This window comes from Grus americana, chromosome 20 (genome assembly GCF_028858705.1).
Source record: "Grus americana isolate bGruAme1 chromosome 20, bGruAme1.mat, whole genome shotgun sequence".
NCBI lineage: Eukaryota > Metazoa > Chordata > Aves > Gruiformes > Gruidae > Grus > Grus americana.
In genome coordinates, this window is record NC_072871.1 from 10,628,995 (window position 1) to 10,652,832 (window position 23,838).

The 23,838-nt window shown below is 53.5% G+C and overlaps 1 protein-coding gene and 1 long non-coding RNA gene across 14 annotated transcripts in view; one reads left to right on the forward strand and one right to left on the reverse strand.

Annotated features, from left to right (window-relative positions):
* On the reverse strand, positions 1-17,055 carry LOC129215654 (uncharacterized). Its single transcript, XR_008580063.1, has 2 exons — positions 16,280-17,055; positions 1-3,470 (listed from the first exon to the last, which is right to left on the reverse strand). It is a non-coding gene; the product is annotated as an uncharacterized LOC129215654 (long non-coding RNA).
* The window catches only part of EGFL7 (EGF like domain multiple 7), an 18,556-nt gene continuing 7,783 nt past the window's right edge, over positions 13,066-23,838 (forward strand). For 4 of the 13 annotated variants that reach the window (XM_054849180.1, XM_054849187.1, XM_054849189.1 and 1 more), the window contains exons 1-2: positions 13,066-13,251; positions 23,337-23,522. In XM_054849180.1, the coding sequence (XP_054705155.1) occupies positions 23,443-23,522 (80 nt within the window). In that variant the 5' untranslated portion in view covers positions 13,066-13,251; positions 23,337-23,442. Of the gene's footprint in view, positions 13,252-17,968; positions 18,038-18,507; positions 18,721-19,919; positions 20,044-23,336; positions 23,523-23,838 lie in introns of those variants that run through there. The other 9 variants (XM_054849181.1, XM_054849185.1, XM_054849190.1 and 6 more) reach the window with 5 other exon arrangements.

The window sequence follows — 23,838 nt, forward strand, 5'->3', positions numbered from 1 at the left end:
TCCCACACGGCCCCGCTGTGGTTTCAGCCCCTCTTTGATTACTTTTACAACCCCGTTTGGTCTCATTTGCTTTGCTGTTGCAAACAGCAGGTTTGACAAGGCACCATTTGCAGCAGCTTCTCCAACGCGTGGGATTGAGCAGCGACGATAGCCTCAGCCCTGCGAGAGCTGAGCTGCCCACCCCAAGCGAAGGGGAAGAGCAGCAATTAAGAAGCCAGCGGGAAAGCGAGTGATTTCTGTCACCGCTGCTCCGTGTCACGGCTCAGCGTGAAATTGCAGCGGCCGCAGAGGTCAGGGAGGCGCGGGAAGCTGCGGCAGCATGTCCCCGGGCTGGGGAGGGCAGGGTGCGCTACACCGTGAGGATCTGTTCTTCCTGCAGTCATTTTTAGGGGTCCCAATTTCTGGGGCAAGTTCAACCAGGGGGCCTGTAACCAGGCCCTAATTCCAGGTAGCAAAAATACCATCGCTGGAGAATTCGGTCTCCTTTTCAGGCTTTTTAAAATTATTTGAACACAGAGGTTTCCACAATGACTTATAGATTCGGAAATGTGGGTGTTGTTTTTTCAGTGCCACATTTCAGATCTGAAACAGCGACGTTTGCTCGGGCACGGGCTGGGGTGCACAGCCCACCGCTAACCCCACTGCGTCCGGAGATGGGGTTCGGTCTCCTCCACTGCTCCCACGGCCCGGACAGGGCCACCTCGCTCTGAGCTGTGATGGAAATGTCGCAGCAACTGGCTGCAAACCTGTCACAGTCTCCAGCCTGAGCAGTCCTATGCTAATAACAGATTTTTCTAGGGCCAAGTTCCTAAAGTCCCGCAAAAACAGGGCTTTGTCATGGAAATGCTGAGACGACATTAACGGCAGTGTCCTGAACGCAACTCTAATTAAAGAGAGGAAGGAGAACTGAAGCAGGATGTCCTGTTTGGCTGCCCAGGATGGAAAGCTTGTCACAAATAAAGTGCATTCTCGTACTTTGTCTCCATCCCTCTGCACGAGGCTTTCCCAGATTTTGCAGACATTCATTTTCTTATCTCTCCTGGATTCTTGTTTCTTTTCTTTTGAAATAGCTCCTCACAAGAATGTTTTCTCTCTGCTGTATTCCCCACCGAGCTCTCAAACACACCAATCAAACAAATGTCATCTCCTCGAGCACAAAGTGAATGTGCTTTTTATTCCTTGAAGAAAATCACTTGGGCACAATAGCTGGTTGGCTCCGTGCAAAGAAACTTTCCTATTAATGCCGCAGAATAAGCTCTGGCAAGCGAGCAGGGACAGGCAAATCAAAGCTGGGAGCAAGATGGCAAATGTTTCCTTTTGAAAATAAGCTTTCCACTGAATTAGCCCAGGGTATGTCACAACCCATCTCTGAGCTGCTTCCTATGATAGCAGAAAAATAAATCAAAATCAAAACAAAGCAAAAAAGGAAAAAAAGAGGAATTCAGAAATAACAGACGAGTTAGTTCACTGTGTGCCATAAGAATCCTGATCCAACCGATTTTTGTGCACATATAGAACTTACTGAGTGTTGAAGGCTTTGTACCTGGGACTAAGTCTCAGTAAAGCTCAGATTTAAGGCTGATACTTGAGCTCAAAGCACCATCTCAGCAGTGCTCTCCTGCAAATCTGGGATGCAAAATCTGGTATGTTTATGGAAAATAAGATGCAGGATCCAAACCGCAGTGTTCATTTGTACGGCAGGAAGAACTGGGCACGTGACGATGTCCTGCTCCAATGACTTGATTTCTCTGCTACCAACTGGCTGATCTAGATGTTATCGCTCCCTCTGCGACATTGGCTGCGGTGCCTTTGCTGACCTGCTCGTTTGCTCGGAGCACAGACCCTCTCTGGGCTGGTGCCAGGGAGGCAGCAGGTCCAGAGCTGTTGTGCAGGGTGGATTTCTATGAATAAAGCAGCTGAAGGCTCCCTGCAGTGTGCTGGGCTAGCACGGCCTCCAGCAGCCTCACTGAGCCCGGGGTCCTCCAGGACCAGAGGGAAAGTGCCCGTTCACTGCTACGTGAAAGCTGGGTCGGTCACAGCGTTTCTGCTAGATGAGTTGTCTCCTCTCCATTGGGGAACCTGGGTGACACTCGTGTGCCCGGAGTCAGGTAGAAATCCTGGTGTCTGCTCACAGCCCTGGCTGGGACTGACTTCTGCTGCCTTCTGATGGGCAAAGCAAGGACTGGAGAGGGAACGAGCTTACTCCAGCCCCATGGGGAACTTTGCAGCCCTGCGGGTGGTGTGGAGCTCAGGGCTCCTCTCATTGCACTTCCAGCTCTGGCACTATCCCTGGCCTTGCACAAGCGCTCACAACCCTGTCACAACCTGCCCTGCCTCGGCGTTCCCATGGGGTACAGCCTGGCTGGTCCCACCACGGTAGCACTTGTCCTCCCAGTCTGGTCTGGAGTCCCAAACCCAACACCATGAGTCCACTAAACCCCTCCTTCCTGTGAGGGGAACAAAATACCTCCTGGTACCGTCTTACACATCTAACGCCACCGACACCAGCTCCCTGCTCTTCAGAAAACCCATCGCTGGCTTTTACGCTGCAAAGCAGCAGTGCCTCTATGTCATCAGCCTGACGGTTACACAGCACTTTCTCTTGGGCGGTGGGGATTGCCCCACCGGGGAAATCCAGGAGGTACGAGCGAGGTGAACTGGGGTGTGTGTTGTCCTTTCCCTGACCATACTCTGAGGCTAGCCTCTGGGCTCTCCTGGACTTTGCACCATTCCCTCATCCCTCTGGAACCCTCCCTCTCCCTGAGCCCCTGCTCGGAGGGTGCGGAGCTATGTACACATCCCCTGCGTTGCTGGCACTGCTCCGGGAGCCTGTCCCCGACACACCGGCATGACCGTGAGCTGTTGCAGTGACTAGGGGAAAGTTTAGGCCACATCATTCTTGCAGGTTAATGAATTACCTTTATGCACCAAGGTGTTGACTGGGAGTTCAAGGGGAACAGAAATAAGAATAGAAAAACCATGGGGCTAGCAAACTCCTACCCACGTGTTGCACTGTAATCCTTGCCTGCCCCGGGTACCACTCACACTGCTCTTCTGCTGACATCCCAGGCTGGACATAGGGATGGGCTCGCCACGCTTGGCTCCTTTGATGCCAACAGACCCATATGCAGAACCTGAGTTACACTCGGGCTTCAGCTCTTGGGGGGCTTGGTCTGAAACTTTTGGTAGTAAAAGGTAAAAATGCGTGTTAGAGCTGGGAGCAGCGTCGGAGGTGAGGGAGCAGACCTGCTGCAGTGACACCATTTCCTCATGCAGTGAGTCATCGCAGCCACCGTGTTTCCAGATGCACCTTTGCCTAGCGCCAGGTTCTGCAGACGTATGACCTTAGCAGAGAAGATGTCCTTCTGGCTCTCTTTCGGCTCCGGTTTTGTCCCTCTGAGTGCTGGCGGGGGCATCCCTCCAGCTGCACACATTGAGGCCGGACAGCTTCGGAGAAGAAAAGTGGAAACCTGCCAAGATATATTTGGAGAACCGCAATTTTAGTATCAAGAGGTGATTTCATCCGAGCTCAGCTGTGAGGTGTCTGCAATGTGCTGTCAGGGTTGCTTTGCCCTGGCGTAAGTCACCGGAGCCAGGTGAGCCGCTGGGCGGGCAGGCTGGCTCCGGCCAAACTCCGTGAGTCTGCCTGCCTGGAGAAAACCAGGATGGAGGCAACAAGAGAGCGCAAAATAATCTATTTAACCATTAGGCCACATTCATCCTTCCTGCAGTGATCGCAGAGGAGCTCCCCCCGGGAGAAATTTGGCCCATTTTGTCTAATTAGTTTCTCTCCTGCTGACACTTGCTGACATTTGCTGCTGACATTGCCCAGCCGCGGCTTCACGTTCTGAGCAAATATTTTCCTTGGATGGGAGAAAAACTTCTCCGAGGAGCTCGTGTGAGTACGTGGGAACCCAAAGTGGAGCTGGATCCCCTGTGCTCCCTCAGGCCCCTGTTTATTACCTGCGGCCCTGGAGCAAAGCGCGCCTGGGAAAGCGATGCTCTTGCTGCAGCGCGCGCGATGTAAGCTGTTAGCCTGAGCTCTGCTTTTAGGGCAGAAACCCCTTCGCTGGCTCGCGCAGGGTTGTGCCAGGGGATTGCACAGGTCTGACTGATGCTGTGAAAAGTGGTGAGAAGAAGGAAGGACGATGAGTCCCTTTGGCCACAGCGGGTTATAAGTTGCTCTGGCAAAGCGCTGGGTACCATGGGGAGGTCCCAGACTGCGGCATTTGCCTTGTCCGGCTCTGGGACTGATTGCCTCAAATCTCCTAAAGTGCTTTGTGCCCTTGGAGATGGGATGCTTAAGCATCTTTTAAGATCTCAACTCCTGTGTTGTCCAGCTCTGGAGTTTCCTTGGGAATCTGGCTTGCATAGGAGGGAGAAAGAAATACAGAGAAAAATATGGATATTCAGGGCCCACTAAAATGGAGACTAGTGGTGAGGACTAAAATGGCCAGGACTGAGACAAGACCACACAGATAATGTTTTGATACTTAGTCAAACCCCTGAGGCCTCAGTTCAGTTCTTCTTCCCAGGGAAGCTGGGAGAGGGGTTTGTGGTTGACTGTAAAGGGACGAAAACCGGTGGGGCCTGTGTGGGGTCTTGACCATGTAACAGGTTGCGTTGATGCCCTGCCTGCTCGTACAGATGCTGTAAATAGGACTTTTGGGGAGAAAAGCAAGGGGATCCACTAAATCCCATCCACCAAATCTCACCCGACCCACTAGCCTGGCAGCATTGGGGAGGGACAAAGAGAAAAATGGTAAATATTTTGCAAAAAAACCCCAGGGACTGTCCCTCCTAGCCAGGAACTGTTGACAGGTTTTGGTGACGCCCTTCACCTAGGATAACTAAGAGGGGAGCACGCGGTGCAGCGTTTGCAGTCGGGCAGGACAGTGCAAGCGGCTGCGGGAGCCCTTTGTCAGGTACAAGCCTTTATGACTATATTTGTGCAGGCAGCTCTAAATGCTCAGACCTTTATTCTTTCAGGCTTTTAAACTAAAGGTCATTTTCTCTTCCCTTCCAGAAAAAAAAAAAAAAAAGAAAAAAGAAAAAAAACCTAATTCCTCTTGACGCAGATCCCCTTCCCCTCTGGATGGGAGTTCAATTGTTCTTGCAAGCAAACTCCAAATCTGCCCCTCGCATTCACTTCCTTTTTCCTGCCCGAAAGGAAACAGAGATTTCTGACTGTGTGAACTAGTCCTTTATTTAAGGATACAAGAAAATAGCTAAATGCTAATTCAGTGTAGCGCTATGCACTTTAGCATGCTGCATGGCAAAACAAAAGAGAGAGAAACATATCCCCGCCCTTCCCAGTTGAATTGTAAACTGCACTCTGATTTGAGTATAATGGGTATTTATGAAAGTTATACTAAAACATTTACTGAAGTCCAATGCAAACCAAAACCCTTCAGTCAGGAAGTTTTTAGCTACCAAAAATAATCACCAGGCCCTGGCTAATATTTTTAACGACCATGCATTCTTGGGAATTTCCTCTTCCCTCTGTGGAGATAAGTGATTAAACAAAATAAAAGCAGTGGCCATTTTGATACGCTGCAACGTGTGAGAGAAGAGACATATCAACAGTTCTTTTTTTGTATCTTTTTCCTAAGTCTTGACTTCTGCATTCACTGTCTGACTTTTAGGCTGAATTCCACTTCTCTATTATGTTGCTGAAATCCAGTGAAGTCAGCAGAAAAGCCATGAGAGTTTCCTGGGTAGGACTTTTAAGCCAAGGTATTAGATCCACTAACGGGGAGACAGTTATCTATTACACGCCTTATTAATTTTATAAAAAAGACATTGTGCTCTATTCAGCTGCGTGTTATTTGGCTTAATCATTTCTGTAGAACACCATTAGTGTAACGTCCTGTCCATTCTTCAGGTCTTCTCCATGGAGACCTCCTCTGGACTCAGTCCCACACAATGAGATCAGGACCGGCCCTTTGAGTGCATTTTTCAGTACGCTAAGTATTTTTGACATAGAAAACTTTTAATCAGTTGCAAGTGTTTTGTTCTGCAACAGAGCAGTTTTAAAATGTCAATTATTGTTGTCTGTAAGAGTTGCTGGGAAAGGGAGTGTCAGCTGCAGGCGGGGAGAGAGAAGGGCTCTTGGTCCTCAGGACTTTGGTGGAGGATGGAGCAGCCCAGAAGAAGTTGCCTCCCCGGGATCTAACACTATTTTGTGCCGTGCAGATAGCTTTGTTGTGGTGAGAGGGAAATGTTTCCCCTTTCGGTGCTTTCACCCAGAAGCCGGCGTTGTGTGAGCCAGCATGAAGGTACTGCTCCAGCCGCCGGCTTTAGGCACCGGGAGGTTGGTGCCTCTGCACCACCCGAATCGCACAACTGCTCCAGTGTGGTGCGCGGCTCATTGTTGGACCCTGCAAAGCTTTTACTCCTTATCCTCTATTTTCATGATATGCCTTTTCCTCCCAGTCATTCCTTATGGTGTTGCATAAGGGTTTCATAGAAATAATTGGTCACTGAAGGTCTCCCAAAGCAGGTCCCTTGTAGGGGAGGACAGAGCACAAAGAGCTGAACTCCCAGATGGTGATAGATCATCCTGGACAGCTCCAGCTCATCCTTTTCAAATACGCGTGTATGTCAGGGACATTGAAGTACGTGGCTTGTTGCAATAAGATACAGTTCTCACTGACTCCTTATAACAAACGTTAATCTTTATTAGCTCTCAAGATGTTCACGTATCACCAAAGCTACCCATTAAGCTTTAAAGCAGGGAGAGGACATTTCCTTTTTGCATCCTCAGAATGAAGGCAGGTCTGGGGTCGTCCTTACTCGCTTGATCATTTGGTGTTACTTTATGGGGACAATTCAAAATGCATATTTTGGATTTTTGCTAAAAGAAAAGTTCTACATTTAGGATTTGAACTCTGTTGTCAAAGGATAGTAAAAATAAAAGAATGATTGTAAATGTATCCATCTCTATAGATGCTCCTGCTGTAAGAAAGGGGCAGCTGGATTAACTGAGTGAAATTTTGGCAGGGAAAATGTTTTCCCACCTTTCTGTGCTGGTGGGAGCTGTCTCCAAGGCAGGTACCAGGGACCGCATACCCTCACACCCCGGGGAATCGGGGGGAACATTTCCCAGCCCGGTAAGGAGCCCAGGCACTCAGGTCCCCATTCGGTCTGTGATAATCCTTTTCCGTAAGGACTTGCAATGAGAGAGGCCATCGCAGCCCAGTCCTACAAGCTGAGGAAACATGCTTTGTCCTTGCATGGACAAGGAGACACTGAACCCCCCCCAGTGCAGATCTAATCCACCCTGTGTGTCTTTCCATTGCACACAGGTTTTGAAAAGATACGTTCTTGCTCAAATATTTTCTGAATGCCTGATACCTTTCTGCAGCAAGGGGAGGTATCTGTGAGCGATACAAAACTGCTCCGGCAGGACAACACTGAAACCTTATCTCACACCAAAGGGCAGATAAAGGAGCCCTTTACCAAGCTGGCTCAGGAAAAGAGAGGCTCTGGGCTTTTTCCTGTCTCTGTCCTCGATGCTATCACAACAGCAGCAGCAAGGCATGGCCACATCCCCGACCTTGGGTGCACTGGGTCCCAGCGGTACCCCAGACCGCACCACTGCAGAGCAGGGGAGTTTGTCCCCCAGCCCAGGGTTTGCTGCCTGTGCTTAAGACACCAACTTGCACAATATTTAGTCTCTGCTCTCTGTCTCCCTCACTTTCTCCCCCTCTCTTATCAGGCTTTCCTTGAACTCTTTGTCAAGAGCAAGAGCGAGAGGGGAGGCTGAGCACGCGGGGTCGTTCGGATGAAGCACACCAAGGGCTGGCGTGCCACAGCCTGCCTGCGTGGGAGCTGCCCACCACTGCTCCTACAGGAATGTATTTTTCCCGGGAAATCACACACAAACTCTCTCAGTAACTAGTACACAGTCCTTGGCAGCTCCGTGTGTGGGAGTGCTTCAGTGGTGTCTCGGGCCAGCCCCGATTCAGGAAAGCACAGACGTATGAGGTGCTTTACGGTAAGGTCTGGCTGAACTTTTGATGCCAGTCCTAATTTTGCCAGAGTTGATCTATGGGCTTGGACAAGCTGACCTCGATGACACAAGCTCGCTGGCGCTGAGGTTCCCCCGCGCTTCTGACACAGCACGGGAGCATGTGCAGGGCTTTCGGCATGCACTCAGGCATTGCCTGCAACAGGGACACTTCCCTGGCCGGGGGCTGTGTCTCGAGCCCTGGGCTGGTTGCTCACACACGTAGCCTTTGCTTTGGCTTATTTCCATGTGAGAGACGTCCTGGAAGAACCTGCCAGTCTTCTGTAGGAAGCACTACTTACAGTTGGCATTATAGAGGTCAACCTCCAGCTTCTGTCATCACAACCCCAACTCCTTGTGCAATGTGATGGTGAATATCTAATTAACAAATCGGTAGCAATTAGCCTTTGGTGTTAATGAGCAGCTAATAGTACCAATGGGAGGGAGGGGAAGCATTATGAGTGTCAGGACACCTTGAAAACATGTCGGCTATCTCAGCTCGTCCCCCCCAGTCACCCTGCATGGCCCCATCCCAAATGAGCCACCGTGTTCCCCGGCTCACAGCCCCCAGATACTTCACTGGCAAGGTTTTGGTTTAACAATAAGGCTTTTTTTAAACCTTAGGGAAATTTGAGTGGGAAAAATCCAATTTCAGTTAATTGTTCAAACTTCAGGGCTCTAAAGTTCAAAACTCAATTTTTGAACTGAGAGACTTTGATAGTTTCAGAGGAACTTTTCTCCTGAATTCTGATTTCTCTGAAATCTGCAACATTCTCTGCAAAACATGGATAAAATTCCTTTTCGTAGAAGATTTTCACCAGCAGAAGACAAATCTGTTTCCTAGCCAGGCTGCGGTTGCCTGCCAGACTCCCGAGGCTCTCCCTGCGCAGCGAGAAGCGCTAATGAAGAATACAATCTCTGAACTTGATTAATTACGTCTGCACTGCGTGGGTATTCCCACGGCACCCTCAGAACTTCTCGGTCCTTCCCCGGCAAGCAGGAGGTGCACCGTAATCTCTGGGCTGGACTCTGCCCAGCGCTGTCGCCTGTTGTTTTCATCCTCACCTAAAGGACAGGCTGGAGAGCGGCCAAGCAGGGTTTAGAGGTGCCACTCTTCCCCAGGAGCTCATGAGATCTGGGCATGCAAGACTTGGTGTCTCACAAGAAATATCAGCGAGGGGATGAGTCGGCTGGGGTGCAGCTCATCCAGGGGATGGCGGGGGGGTGCACAGGGCATGTAAGAAAGGTCCCCAGTGCTCAAACCTGGCTGCTGGGGGTCTTGCCTTGTCACTGGTGGCTCTGAGTACCCTGGCAATGGCATGGGAACGCTGCAGAGCAGCGCCAGGACCTGGCGCCAGGTCCCCACAGGTGCCTTGTGCATCCCATGTGCAGCATCTTCAGCGGCTGGAGAAATCTAGAGATTGTTAAAGCAAGAGGACAGCAACCCGTGTTCAGCAGAGGACGAGCAGCAAAAGGTTTTGCTTTTCCTCCTCTGCTCCCCAAAGAGGTTCAGGTTTGAAATACTGTTTCCTCTTAACTTTCAGGCTCAAGCAAGCATCTGCTGCTTCTGCCGAGAACAGAATTAAACCCATGAAAGTTCACAACACATAAAATTAGGAGTTAAATTTATGTAGCAGGTTTCATGCAGGAATCTAAAAGCAGTTCATGGATGTTAGTTGAGCAAGCAGCAAAACATCCCTGCGATGGGACTGACACTTTTATTATCTGCCAATGAGAAAGCAGGCAAGGGATGGTAGAACATTTTTTGATGGAGAATACAGGAAACAGGCCCTGGGCAGCCTGGATCCCATGCCCCCGCCCCGATGGCCGGGGACCATTCCCAGATGCAGTGTGCTCCCCAAGAAGCAGTCATCACTCAAGGATTTGGAGTGGCCTGAGGCTGGAAACATTTGGCACAGTGCTCCTAGATCCAAGAAAGCTCTGGCCCAGTTCTGTGGGGGTGCAGCAGCGCTTGACGCTGGCTGAGGCTCTGACCCCGTCCCGCTGCAAGCAGCCTGCGCACCCCTGCCAGGCACGGCTGGGCTGCCCTCAGCTCGCTGCGCTGGCAAAAGCTGTACAAACTGAAGGTGGAGTTTTTGCCATCTGATTTTGATTGCTGCTCAGTAATTGTCTTTATTATTTAAAGTATCAAATGTTGCTGCGGGAAAGCATTTTCCCTGATACTCGCTCGTTTGCTGATTAAACCCTGACTGACTGCAGCATCACAGCGAACAGCGGCACGCTAGCAGAGAGCAGCCCACAAGGGCCAATAAAACAAACCAGGCAGGCCTTAGTTTCTCAGGAGCGGCTGAGGCTCAGAGGGAAAGGACACACTTCAGAGAAAAGTTTCTGCAGCAAAACCATGGAGGAAAACTGATCATAAACCAAACACGGCCCCAAACTTAAAGGGATCAGCGTGGGCAGGGGGTATTCAGCGGCAGCCACGTCAGCTGGCAGGGGAGCAGCATGCCACACTAATTGGCTAGTGCTAATGAGGACCTAAAGCCCCCTCCATCCCCCAACTCAATTCACGCCTGACAGGCCCTGAATGCGGCTGAGCCGGGGCAGAATGGCGGAGCGGGCTGCTCGGCCCTTGGAAAAGCACGTGTCCCGGCTCGGGGCTGCTGCCCACCTGCGTGCTCTGCCTTTGGTGGGTCCCGCGGCCACGGGCCACCGGGGCTACCGAAAAGGGCACCCTGTGACGGGCTGGGGAGGCTGACAGGGAGCCTGCGCCTCAGCGTGCAATGGAGACGATGCCAGCAGGAGGTTTGGGGATGATGGGGAGGTGAGGCCGGGCTGTGGGCATGGCCACACACGGCCAGGTGTGCGGCACCAACACCCTGCGGCTCCCTCCCTGCCTCTCGCACACCCTAACTGAGCCTTGGCTGACGCCCAGGTTTTCCCCAACACCGACTTCCACGGGAGGGTGGCGGCAGCTCTGCAAGATGAAGCGTCATGATTTCAAATTTAAAAATACCCGTTCATGTGGCCCCTGCTGACCGCTTCCCGCTCCAGCAGCTACTACTAAAGATACCAAAGACTGGGTAAACAGGAAGCGTTTTCCACACATCCCGTTTCACTCCTGCAGCTCCACTGATGAGGCCAGAGCAGTCCTGCTCCGTGCTTGGCTCTGCGTGCGCGTGGAGGTGTGGGTGGCTGATGTCCCAGCCGTGCACCGTGACCTGCATCTATCCTGGGGCAGAGGACAGGAGAGATGGCAGAGGGCCAAGCGGTGGTTGCTGCAACTGATAACATTCGGGTCTAGAGTTTTACCCAAAGTTCACAGGCTTCAGTTTTGGAGGAGGTGGGAGGAGTGTGAGGATGCTGGGAACCTTAGTGAAGGCTCTGTACATTGCAGGATTGAGCCTGTGTGTTTGCTGACAGTGGAGAAAGCTGTCGGCTCTAGACCTGTGTTTCCCGTGTCCAGCATCTCTGATCTGAAAAGAGCATCCAGTGCTGCCTCTCCTCGCAGGCAGCGTGTGCCGTCCACGCAAGTCCTGTAGATTTCCATAGGGAGCTGCTGCTGAAAGCTCATCTCTGCGCTGAGCAGAAAACCAGATGGAGATGCACCCTCCCTACAGATTAATGTAGCGTGCACACACAAACACACGCAGAGTTTCATGCACAACCGAGCTCAAACACAGTGTTTTGCCTAGGACAGACTACCCTGGACGGACGTGCTCCCAGGGACTCCGTCAGCTGGCAATGCTCGCAGCAAGCAGCACGCAGTATAAAATCACCTATTGCTGGAGAGAATGATGGGCAGCAGAAAACAGCCTTTAAAAACCTGTCTGCCAAGGAAAACAAGTGGGGTCTTTCTTTAGCCATGCATTTATATAAATAAACACGGGAATATTTTGCAGCTCCCAGGGGACTTGCCCAGAGTAATATTTTGCTGAATAAGGGTGGGAGTAATCCTCTGCTCGCCGTAAGCCTGCGCACAAGCGCTCTGCGCTGCTCAGACCGGGAGGACCCAGGCGTGTGTGGTGTGAGCCGGGGACATGGCTCTGCTCCGGGGGAGCCCCGGGTGACAGGCGTCCCCAGATCCACGCCGTGCACTCAGTCAGGACAGGAGGAAAACGCAGGGGCTTCACTGAGGGGTCTCGCTGCCCACAGCAGCAGGCAGCCATGGCCTGGCAGCCACAGGGCCACTCACTTGGCGGCCTGATTGTGTCCTCTGAGAGAGTCAAGAAATGATTACTACTGCCACAGCCTTCGTTTTCCAAAATGTCTCCTTTCCTAGCATAAAGTCTCAATCAAAGTTTCAAATTCCAATTAAAAAGTGTACTATTCCTATTGTGTACTATTGCACCAGAATGGTCTTGAAAATTACGGAGCTGGGCCAGTTGTTTCCATGCCTCTCTCTGCTGCCCACCACTGAAGACGCCATCTTTGCTGGGTGATGTCCTGCAGGTTTAGTGGCCCAAACTGCCCGTACCTCGCTCTTTCCCACCACAAGGACAATGTGATGGGGGTGACAAGGCATCCAACAAACTGACTGACCTCTGCGTTGCAACCCAAATTTTGGGAGGTCATAAATACCCCAGGATGTGCTCCGCTGATGCCCAATGTCAACATGGCCCCCTCTTGAGAAGATAGCTGCTGGTCCCGCCATGCTTGGCACGGGGTGTAAGGGAAGCCCTGGCACTGCAAGGGTCCCCACTGCCCCCCCCCACCCCCCGCCTTGGAGGAGGAATGAGGGGCGGCTATAGTGGGGGCTGCTGAAACGTGCCCCGTGCCAGTGAGGCGGGAGGGTGGGGGGGCAGAAGCCATCATAGGCCTGGAGTGGGGTGCGGGTGGGGAGCCCAGGCAGGCGGCCATCTCCCTCCCCGGGCACGTATGGCTGCCTCCTCTCCATTTCAGCACCCAATGGCCGTCACCAGTGGGCACGGTGTGGGGGTGCCGCCCCGTGGCCCCTCTCCCTCTCTGGGTGCGGGGCGGCCGTGTTTGTTCTCCTCGTGGCGCCCCTTATCAGTGCACAACACACACAGGAAGTCCTGTCTGGGATTGTCCATCCCGGCCTGATTTATACAGGAAGAAAAGCATAAAAAGCCGCCCTTCCACCTCGGCAGCCACCTCCTGCTTGTGTGCGGCCAGCGGCCGGCCATGCCGGGGGTGCGAGGCGGGTGTCCAGGCCCACCGGTCCCGGGCTGGCCAGGCGGGGATGGCCACCGGGAGCCGTCGGGGAGCACAGCGGTGGGGCTGCTCCCGGCGCGGCGGGGGACGGCGGGACACCACAGGTACTGTACAAGCCACAGCCGTCACGCAGTGGGGATGAGGTGGATGGGACAGGATGGGGAACTGGTGCTGGGGGCAGCTGGAGTGTGTCCTCGTCGGGCCAGACCCCGTGAGCTCCAGGTGGGTTTTTGCCCCGGCTCAGGTGGAGACGATGGCGGGAGCCTCGGGGACTGGTTGAACATATAGTGCTGGCAAAGGGCTGCCTGAGCAAATGAGTTTTTAAAGCATCCTTCAGCTGCTCCCAGCAAGGCTGGCCCTGCTGTCAGCCGCGCGCGTGCTGAGCCGAGGAGCATCTCCAGTGCTGGTTTGCTCAGAGCGGAGCCTGACCTGCAGCAGTATTATTTTTAATTCACCCCCACTGGCACTCAGGCTGCTTTCCAGGTGCGGAGAACTCAGAGGGTAAATTTTACCTCCTGCTCATGTAGAGGAAGGCTGCAAACAATTGCACAAATACCTGCGAGAGAGCTGGAAATTCTTACCAAATCTCCTTTCTTTCCATTACTCATTCACTTCTTCCATCTGCTGTCTGGCCACCTCTGATACACCACCACGTTCATCCTTCTGACCCGCGCTCCCCCCGTCTGCTCTCTCTCCCCTCTGCGCAGCATGCAGGGACCCCGGGCTGTGACGCCGTGCTGCTGATTTCGGATCGCACTGCGGCAGAATTTGGCCCCCGGGGTGCAGGCAGGACGCGGGGCTGGATGGAGCTGCAGGCAGGGACCATCCCTGCTCTCACGCAGACCTGAGGCTTGCCCTGGCTGATGGCCGAGCCTGGAGCGTGCCGGTGTTTGCATGCCAGGAGCTCAGCAAAGCCTCTCAAATTTGTAACTGTGGAGCTGAGTGATTTGCATGTTATTTGTTTTCAGCTACCTGCGGACCTGGGGGGTCCCACCATCCTAATCTGTGGCATTACACAACGCAGGCAGGAGGCTTTCAGTGAGGCACCTGGGGTGCTTTGGGATAACAGGCTGGCTGTGGGGGGCAGCTGGGGTACCCAGGCGCTGCCTGGCTGTGCCGGAATACGGAGCAGGACCACGCCAGCGAATGGCTCTTGGTAGAAATAACCCGGCATACTTTTTCCCAGGGTCTAACATTCACTGGGCAGAGAATCAAACATAAGAAGAAATAACAAAGCTTTGTCAGTGATAATATTAATTTAAAAGCAGATTGGGAAGCTCTGCCACCACTTGGGAAGCTGTGCGAGACAGAAGCCCCAGATGCGGTGGCTGGACACTGAGCCTCCTCGAAAATCCACCTCTCCTCTGGGTAGCAGCAGCAAACACCGACTCTGCCCTGGCAGATTTCGAATGTTGCTCCCTGTGATCCAGCATTCATTCTGCCGATTGAGTTAGTCCCCACTCTATGCTGTTAAACTATCAGCTCTGCACTTTTTCCCTAGAGGTAAGGAAGAGGAATTGAATCTGGGCTGCAGACTCATTTGAGCCATTTCCCAGACTCTACTGCTGCAGATGGGGCTGGCTCTGGGGAGACAGATTTACAAACTGCAACAAATTAGAGTAAACGAACCTGACTCACAGTCACACCAGCAGCAGAAGGGCATGGCGAAACACAAGGGAAGATTTAACTTGAGGTTTCAAACCGGACAGAGGAAGAAAAGGAAAGGGTATCTGCTAACAGAAGAGGAGGATCAGAAATGTTATTTCACACTCTGTCCTCTCTCCCAGAGCCAACGCTTGGATTCCCATCCTGCCCATAGCCTGGGAGGTGACTGCAGAGAGGAGCTCCGCTTAGTGCAGGTTTCTGGAGCTGGACGCTCTCTCCTGACAGAGAAGGATAATGGGAGCAAAAAACAGTCTTGTGTGAAACGCTCTCCTGAGCTGCTCGCTGGGGTGGCCGTGATGAAGGGACCGAGCTATGCGAGCAACTCACAGCTATTCCCACCACACTTTCTGTGCGCTTCTTGGGGAGTGATTCACTGGGAAAATGCAGGGGGGAACAGCGGGGTGGGGGACCATTCCCTGCTGACTAATGCCACTTTTTGCCAGGGAGATTTCACAGAAAGCCGCGAAATTTAGTTTATTCCTTGGCGAGATGAATCATTTCCCAGTTTTTACGCAGCAGCCATTAGCCTCCTCTAAATGTAAATAAGAACTCATCTGTGTGCACATAAGAGAAAATAAACCTGGTTACAGGATGTTGCCCTGTTTACTCATTTGCTTTTGCACAGCTACAGCTAAGCTGCTGTATATCTCTATGGTCACCCTCAGTTGTAACATACCGGTCCCGAGACACTTAATGCTTGCAAAATTCTTACTCAGGCAAAAAAATAATCACTTTGTAGGAATTAGATCTGGGCCATAATATGCATAGCACTGGGCAATGGGTGACGACAGACCGAGAGCTATGGGCCAAGTACTTTTCTTGGTTTGACCTGCTTTGATCCCACTGACATCAATGGGCTCCTCTAGATTTCCACTGAGATAACTGGTCTGCAGCTGACGCAACCGAGAACAATATGGGACATAACAGAATAGCGGGAGGTCGTTTTCCTTACACAGCTCTGCAGAACAGGGGCTGCTCCAAAGCCTAAACTTAAGTGTAAAGTTTACAAACAGTCTTATGAAAAGCCTGAGCAGAAGAGTTTGTCCTAAAACAGGAAAAGCCATTCCCTCTTTTTTCAGAAGCACCAAAAATTCCTATTGCTTTAGCAAGTACTTCCCGTTCTGTGCAAGACCCCTGCGGAGGCCAGTGAGAGCCCATTGTGCACAGCAGGTACGGGGGCAGCCATGGCTTGTAGTAGCTGAAAAGTTTTGCATCTGTATGTGTGTCACTCTTCTGTCTGTCCCCCCATCCATCTGTCTCCATCTGCCACTTCAGCACCTCTGGCCCCAGTTTGGGGAAGCGTTCGTGTGCTTGGGCATGTCCCATTTACTGTGAGGGGTGGGACCTTGGTGCTGGTCTCCTATTAAGTCTCCTCTGTAAATCATTCCCTTTTCATGCCGACAGACCCAGAGCAAAGTTGAGTCTCCCCACCCCAGCCCCAGACACCCTCACACCCTCCGAGCTCACCTGCCGCACAGGGGATCGGCTGGAAGCCCAGCCCGCACCTCCAGCCCTCGATCCACCATGGATGCTCTCAGGGTGATGTCGGATCTGGTGCTGCTGCCCGGGCGGGTGCGGTGTGCTTGGCAGGTCTGCGGGACGGGCTCGAGGGAACGGGGAGGTGGGTGAAAATCTCACCTTCGCAGCCAGCCTGTGCTCAGCCTGAGACCTGCTCCGGGCCAGCACTCAGCGTGCCTCGTAGCTCACACTGGTGGTAAAACCAGTGGGAGACAAGGAGATTTTGACATTGTAAATCTAAGAGGGAGGCTGGGCAGAAACATTTCTTTCTTGGCTCAGAGACAAGCATTAATATTAGATGTCGTGGGAGTACACTTCTAGTGTGCAAGGGCGAAAGCTTTGGAGGAAGCATGTAAAACACCAGTCCAGGGAGGACTTCAAATTCAGACAGACTTGCAGTTGGGAGCCAATGTCCCTTACTGCCTTTGTCAGAAGCTCATCACACCGATATTAACAGAGCCAACAGATCCGATCTTCCCCCACTCTGAACTGGCATCTCTCCTCTGCTTTCAAGGGAACTTTGCCAGGCTGCGTCCTGGGGGATTTCCTCCCAGCGTAATGAATATTAGCATATAAGACACTGAACCCTCCCTAAGAGCGGAGGATTAAATGCTCTTTTAATGGGCTATATGCAGTTCTTGAGCGGCTGACGTGGGCACTTGCTTGAGCAAAGATTTGACCCAGTAAATGGAACTGAAAAGCAAACATTTTGCAATTAAAATAATTGCAGAATTTAAAAATGCTGCAGTGCACTTAGGGAATAATTGTCTGATGGTTGAGAAGGCTCTAACGGAGACCCTGAACGTCAGAGTGCTTAGTCCTGCGCCCGGTGGTGTTGTCCCGCGAGGAGCTGAAAGCTGAGTGCCATGAGGGAGGCTGGGTGTCAACGAGTCTATCCCCTTCCTCCCCATCAAATTTACACTTGGGATCCCGGGGACTCAAGCAAAGGTTGCCTGGACACTTAGGGGTCTTTGGCCTTAAATGTGCCTGTGCAAGTACTGCAGTGTTGGGGTACAGCAGACGGGATCACAAATGAGCGTAGGGGAACTTGGATACACCCAGGATAGTGTCAGCAGGAATGGGGCACCCCGTTCTCCTGGCTTCTCGGAAAACCCCAGCCTTGGGCCCTGGGGAGACCGCTGGAGGGGATAGCTCATGTTCGGTGAAGCCCCCATGGTGTGTTAGGTGGAGCCAGGGCCTCTGCTCTGCTCAGCCCTTGCTGAGCCCTGCGGGTCTGCCTGGCCTTTCCCACCGGGGTCACGGCAGTGTGACCCCCACCACAAGCTCTTGTGAGCAAGGGGAGGACCAGGACCCATAGGATGCTCCTAAAACACCCGCTGTGCAGTCTGCACTGCACAGGAGGGAAGGGATGGGGCTCCCCGTGCCCTACCGCTGGTATCACAGTGTCCGTGCCTCTCCGGCACGCCAGCAAGCCTTTGCGGTGTGAGGCCAGTGCCAATGCCAGAGACAGGCACTCTGTGGGCACCATCCTGCCTTCATCCTCCACCCCACTTCACAAGGACCTGTGGGAGCATCCAGGGAACCCCACACCAGGTCCGTCATGGGCAAGGGCTGGATCGCGGATCTCTGCCTGCATGACAAGGGGAGTGAGACAGCGGGCTTTTTCTGTTCTGACAGTAAGAAACCAAGATGTTCCATAAGGAAAGGATCCCTGCCCAGGACAAATGATGGAGCACCACGGATAAGGTGAGTGTCTCGGCCATGAAATTAGATCCTGTGCTTTCAGTATGGTCAGATGGAGAAACTTTCCACTGGATTCCAAATGCATTTTGCAATTATTAGACAAGTTGAGTATCAGGCTCTGTTCATCTCCCCCATACACCAGAAAAGACAATAACGCTCTCTGCATAATAAGATAATTACCGTCCCTTCAAGGCTCTTGGGAAAAGTTGCCTGTGCTTCATGCTTATGAGATTAAGTGAGCTTGAAATCATTCCCCAGAGGTAGGCTGGATCAAGACAGAGTGGGCAAACCTATTTGTGCAGTGTGAGGTGCTGCGTAACATGGAGCCGTGCTTCCACCAGCATCGGCTAGCCTTTGCCTTGCTGCTGGGAGGGATCCTGTCTCCTGTGCGCTCCGTCCTCCCCAGCAATGGAGCTCCATCTTCACCAGCACGTCCCAGAGCTGATTCCCCTCTGCTTTGCTCCCTTCTCCAGGGAGGATCTCACCAAAGCAGTTTGCGCTCCTTTTACACGGGTCCACCAGAGAGCCCCACGCCAGCACATCCAGCGCCCATCAGCTTCCCTGGAGGGCACAGCACGACCTGAGACAGCTCCAGTTCAATCAGCAGCCTCAGCGTATCCATGAGGAAATACAGGGGATGGGCCAGTGGTCTCAATTGCACTTTTGGAGCCGTTATTGTTTAACTGGTAAATATTTCCTTTAAATGTCTACATGCTTTCCAAAAAGTTGCAAAGCTTAATGGGAACAAATATTCCCAGGGGGTTGTATCCTGCCATTCATTTGCACATCAGACCCCTGCTATCTTTAAGGCTGGTTCTGTGCATGGGCAGGCGCCTAAGTCATTTGAAAAACAATAAGCCTCTGTGCTCTAATTTCCCAGAGAAAAAAGTAGACAAAACAAGTGGCAGTTTGGCACAAACCAAACTGCAGAATTTTCTTTGATAAATAACTGGGCATTTAACACGAGAAGCCTGCAGGCAGCTGGGGGATCGGCCTGCCTGATCTGTCCCGGGGCAGGTGTCGGCAAGCCGATGGAGCTGTGCCCTGCGCGGGTCTGTGTGTTGAATTTGGGTGTCTCTCCGGGTTGATCCTCACACTACTCCACACCTTGGGGGGCATCCAAGGAATCCCATAAGCATCCTTTAGGGCTCGCTGGAAACCAGCCTCCCTGTCCTGGCAGTTCATCACCTGCTTCTGGGGGACTTTGCTGTTGTAATGAGCTCAGGGGGATTAACGGGGCACGGTGGGAGCCTATGGCCCAGCACCTAACCTATGTTAGGTGTCTGGGGAAAGAATTGTTTGTCCTCTTGGGGAGTGCAGAACAGCTGCAGTACTTTTTAGCAAAGGGAAATAAATTTGCGCTGGCCACTGCACTGGTGATGGACCATTTCCCCCAGCAGTGTGAACATCCCTGGCCGAGGGGCTGGGGGCTGCGCTGGGTGGGATCTCCTGCTCTTGCCATTAATCCCCTGCCCACCCGGGTGAGCTGGTCTGGGGGAGGCAGGGACCTTGTGTCCTCGTAGTGTGGGGTATGCAGAAACGGGCTGTGGGGCTCAGCCTGCCGTAGGGAGTCTGCAGGTAAGCCTCCGGACCCCCTGCAACCCCGTGTCCATCGGGGTCAGTGCGATAGCAGCAACATATGGGGCACAGCACCAGCATGTCCTCCCACCCGGGGCTGCGTTTCTCCGGGGGGTCCTGCCCTGTCCCAGCATGTCCCCCCCCCAGGACCAGGCTTCTCCGGGGGGTCCTGCCCTGTCCCTGGATGTCCCCCGGGGAGCCGGGGCACCTCGGCGGGGGCGCGGGGGCAGGTGGCGGCCGGCGGGGGCCGGCGGGGCGGGGGCAGGCGGAGGCTCCCCGGGCCCCGGCGCTTCCCCCCGGCCGGGAGGCTCCGCTTTCCTCCCCGCCGGGAGCTCATTGGGCCGGGGCGGAGGGACCGGCTCGGGCCGGGGGAGGAAATGCGCGGGGGGCCGCGGCGCGGCGGCGACTCCGCGGCTCCGGCACCGCCACCGGTGAGTCCCGGCGGGCGCCGCCCGGGGGCTCGGCACGCCCGGGGGGGGCCGCGGCTGCATCCTCCGGCGGGGAGGGACGGGCTGCGCGGGGGGAGCGGGGACGGGGGGAGCGTTTCGCGGAGCGGGACTCACTGCCGCAGCGGGGACGCCCGGGGGGTTCCCGGCGCGGCCGGGGATGGAGGGGGGGGGGCGGCTCGGGAGGTGCCACTGGAGCGGCGGCTGCGGTAAGGGTACGGGCAGTGCCCGGGCCGGCGGGCAGGGCTCCGCCTGTCCCGGGGGGTTGCAGCGCCCGGGGAAGGGGGGCTCGGCCTGCTGCGGGCCGGGGTGAGCATCCCTGCGCCGGGCACCGCGGTACCCGCGTCCCTGCAGCCCGCTCCGCGGTACCCGCGTCCCTGCTCCGCGGTGCCTGCAGCCCCGCAGCCTCCTCCGCGGCGTCCCTCTCCCCGTGCCCTGCTCCGTCGTGCCCGCGTCCCCGTGCCCTGCTCCGTCACACCCGCATCCCTGTGCCTGTGCTCCGCGGTGCCTGCATCCCAGCCTGCGCGGAGAACAGCTGGAGGTGTTCGTAGGGGAGAATCTATCTCCCTGCTGCTGCTGCTGACCCTCTCCAGGAGGGTCTGGCTCTAAGGGCACAGACCAGGTCCAGCGCACTTTTGGGAGCAGCGGTTTCACCTGCAGAACCAGGCCAGGCTGTTTGAAAAAGCGCAGGTGTCGCATTCTGGTGAGGGTAATTGCATCCTCTTGAGGGACTGGATTCTCTTGCACCGCTTTGCAGACAGACCCCGATTCCTACTGCTGCCATCAGCTGGAGGTTTAGCCTTGATTTCATGGGCAGAGCTGGACAAAGCACTGCTCACCCACACCGTGGGTTGTATTTTCCTGTTGGTTGCTGCAGCGGGTTAGGCAAGAGCAGACTTAGGAAATTTATTGGAACGTTTCTGGCTGGTGGGAGTGGGACCACTGGACTCACAGGAGCACATGGCCAGCCGAGGAGACCTTGCTGCCCCCTGAAACAGCAGAAGCTCAGATGCACCCACACAGTTTCATTTGCCAGACCATGGGACTTCACCTCTTCATTTGAGAGACTAGAAAGACAGTGACAAAAAATTTTTTTTCCTTAAGCATGAAAAGATTTTCCTTAATTTATATGCTTTAAAAGAGGAGTATTAGAATACGTAGTGGCAACAGGTTGGAGGATCATCATCAGTTCTGAAGAGGCTGATTTTCATAAACTCATAAAAAAGACAAGCATAGACTATCATATTTTCTACTTTTGAAACTTCTTCTGGTATGAAGCAACCATAATTTTATGACCCAGAGGGATACTCTGACCACTTGAGGTAGGGCAATGCTGCTCCATTTCAAAGCGAAAAAACAAACAGTTTATATTTTAGGCTTGTGCCCTGCATTTCTTGCCTTCCCCGCAGGGAAAGCTCCCACAGCAGTCACGGGAATCCTGTGGGAGGACAGAGATGGTTGGCAGAGTTTGACTTACAGACTTCTGGAGAATCACCACTAGTTTTGAGATCTGTGATTGTAAGGAAAATATGTGTCCCAGTATAGCCCTGGGAAAAGCTGGCTGTACGCTAGCGTCCCTGGGATGTCTCCAGAAGGACTGGGGAGAAAGAAGCTTTCTTCACTATTTGTTTATAAACTTTCCTGCAGGTCAACCAAGATTTGATTTCCTAATGGTGGAGTTACCACATATATATCATTAGAAGATTAAATTTATTGCTATGTTTGGAGGAGAATGGAGGATTACGGGCCTTATATCGCCAAAATCCTCCTTACGTCCTCAAAGCTGGGCTGGTACAGAGGTTAAGATGGGCTCGGGCACCTGCAGCTCCCTGCTGGGCTGCGGCTCCGTGGCAATAGCTCGTACCGCTGTGGGAGCAGGGTGGGCACGTTGCCATCCCTCGCTGTCCTGGAGCCAGACCCTCAGCTTCCTCAGTACCGCTGAATTCAGGGACTGAGTGAGGTCCCACTTGTGTTTTATAGGGCTGCAGTCGATTTGCCGTGACACAAACCCTCCCTATGGCCCAGCCGTGTGCCCTGCTCATGGACTGAGACGAGTCCCCGGCTGGGTGAGGAGGGGAAGGGGCTGCTCAGCCAGCCATCCTCCTCCTTCAGTGCTATCACTGCCTGGAAACACGCACAAGATGTTTGATATTAAGGGGCAGGAAGGCACCAGGCTGGTTCCTCTCCAGGTGCAGGTCTGTATGTCTCCGTGCCTCAGTTTCTTCACCTGCACAAAGGAGAAGGTGATACTGAGTGCCTTGGAGAAAGGCTTTGAGACCTGCAGGGTCTATAGATTTGGGGTGGTTATGCCAGTTATCCCCAACAACTTGGCTTGGAGTTAGGAATCGTCCCGAAGAAGTTTTGGGGATGAACCTGCAGTCCCCAACCCCGCATCACCTGGGAATTTTAGAAAGTTTATTTGCAGCTCACCATATTCATTTTGTGTTGCCTCCCCATAAAGCCACTCCTTCCTCAAGGTTTAATCAGAAAGACTGATTCTTTCTTTAATTGGCATATTTTTAAGGTGGGTTTCTTTATTTCTTCCTCCTTTAACTGCTGCCATACAGAGGCCAACTGTTTTGTTTAAATTAGATATTGTTTAAATTAGATACTGTTACTGACCTTCTTCAGACTTGTTTCGTATTTGTCCTCTGCCAGAAAATCAAAGCCTCTTTATTTGTGACTCGGTTAGTACTAACCCTGCAGACAGTACATGTGGCCCTTACAGCACTTTTCTCTGGCAAGAACTCGTATGTTAAAGAGAAGAAGATCAGATTTCAGTGCGTTACGTGGTGGGAAAATGCAGTTTTACAATGCTGTATGGATTAAGAAATTACGGGCCATTGTTTTGCCCTCTCTGCCTGGAATTGGCAGCGTATTTCAGGGTGACACAGGTCCCTTCCCTGCCACTTGGCCCCCAGCACCGCGAGAGCATCTCCTGCGTGCGGGGCCGGGCAGCCCCCCGGGGAAATCACAGCCACAGCGGTGACTCGAGTGGGGCAAAGCGGGTTTGCACCCGGGGGAGTGCCCGCCTTGCGAGGGGCTCACGGGTCCCTCGTGTCCCCTCTTCCCCTGTGCTTTGGCATGTCACCCTGCTCTGTTGCCAGCAAGCGTGCTCCTGCCCCAGCCCCTCGCGCTGCCCTCGGAGGGTCTGTGCACACCCGGCACCGTTCCTCTGACCCCAGGAGCGGGGGCTGGCCCCGTCCCCACGGCTCCGTCAGGTGTCAGCAGCTGGGGACGGACGCCACATATTCTCACCGCTCTTCTCTCGGTTGCAGGGTTCCCCACTGAAGGGTGAGACATGCAATAGGAGCCAGCGCTTCCCACCAAAGAGCGAACCTCGGTCGTGCCACACAGCCCAAGGTGCCGCAGGAGTGACAGGACATGTGCCGCATCGGCTGCCTCCTCTCGGGACTCCTCTTCATCCTCAGCACGACCAGCACAGACGGCTTTGCCCGGGCAGGGTAAGCCCCTTTTTTGTCTGCATCTCCCGGGTGTGCCCATCTGCACGTCACGGCGAGATGTGTCCTCTCTGGGTGATGAAGAGCCTTGTTCAGCCAGCCGGCCGCACGTGCATAGGCAGCTTGCCGGACTGGCGAGGAGGTGGGAAAAAGGCTCAGCCGAGTCCTCCTGGGGCAGCCGGGGCTCGGCAGCCCTTTGCTGCTGTTTGTTTGCTTTGTCACTGAAGCAAAAAAACCTCTCAGAGAAAAATGCCCTGACTCCGTTTAGCTCAATGCAGGGGACACAAAGACACTCTGGGCTTTTCGTCTGGGAGAGTCA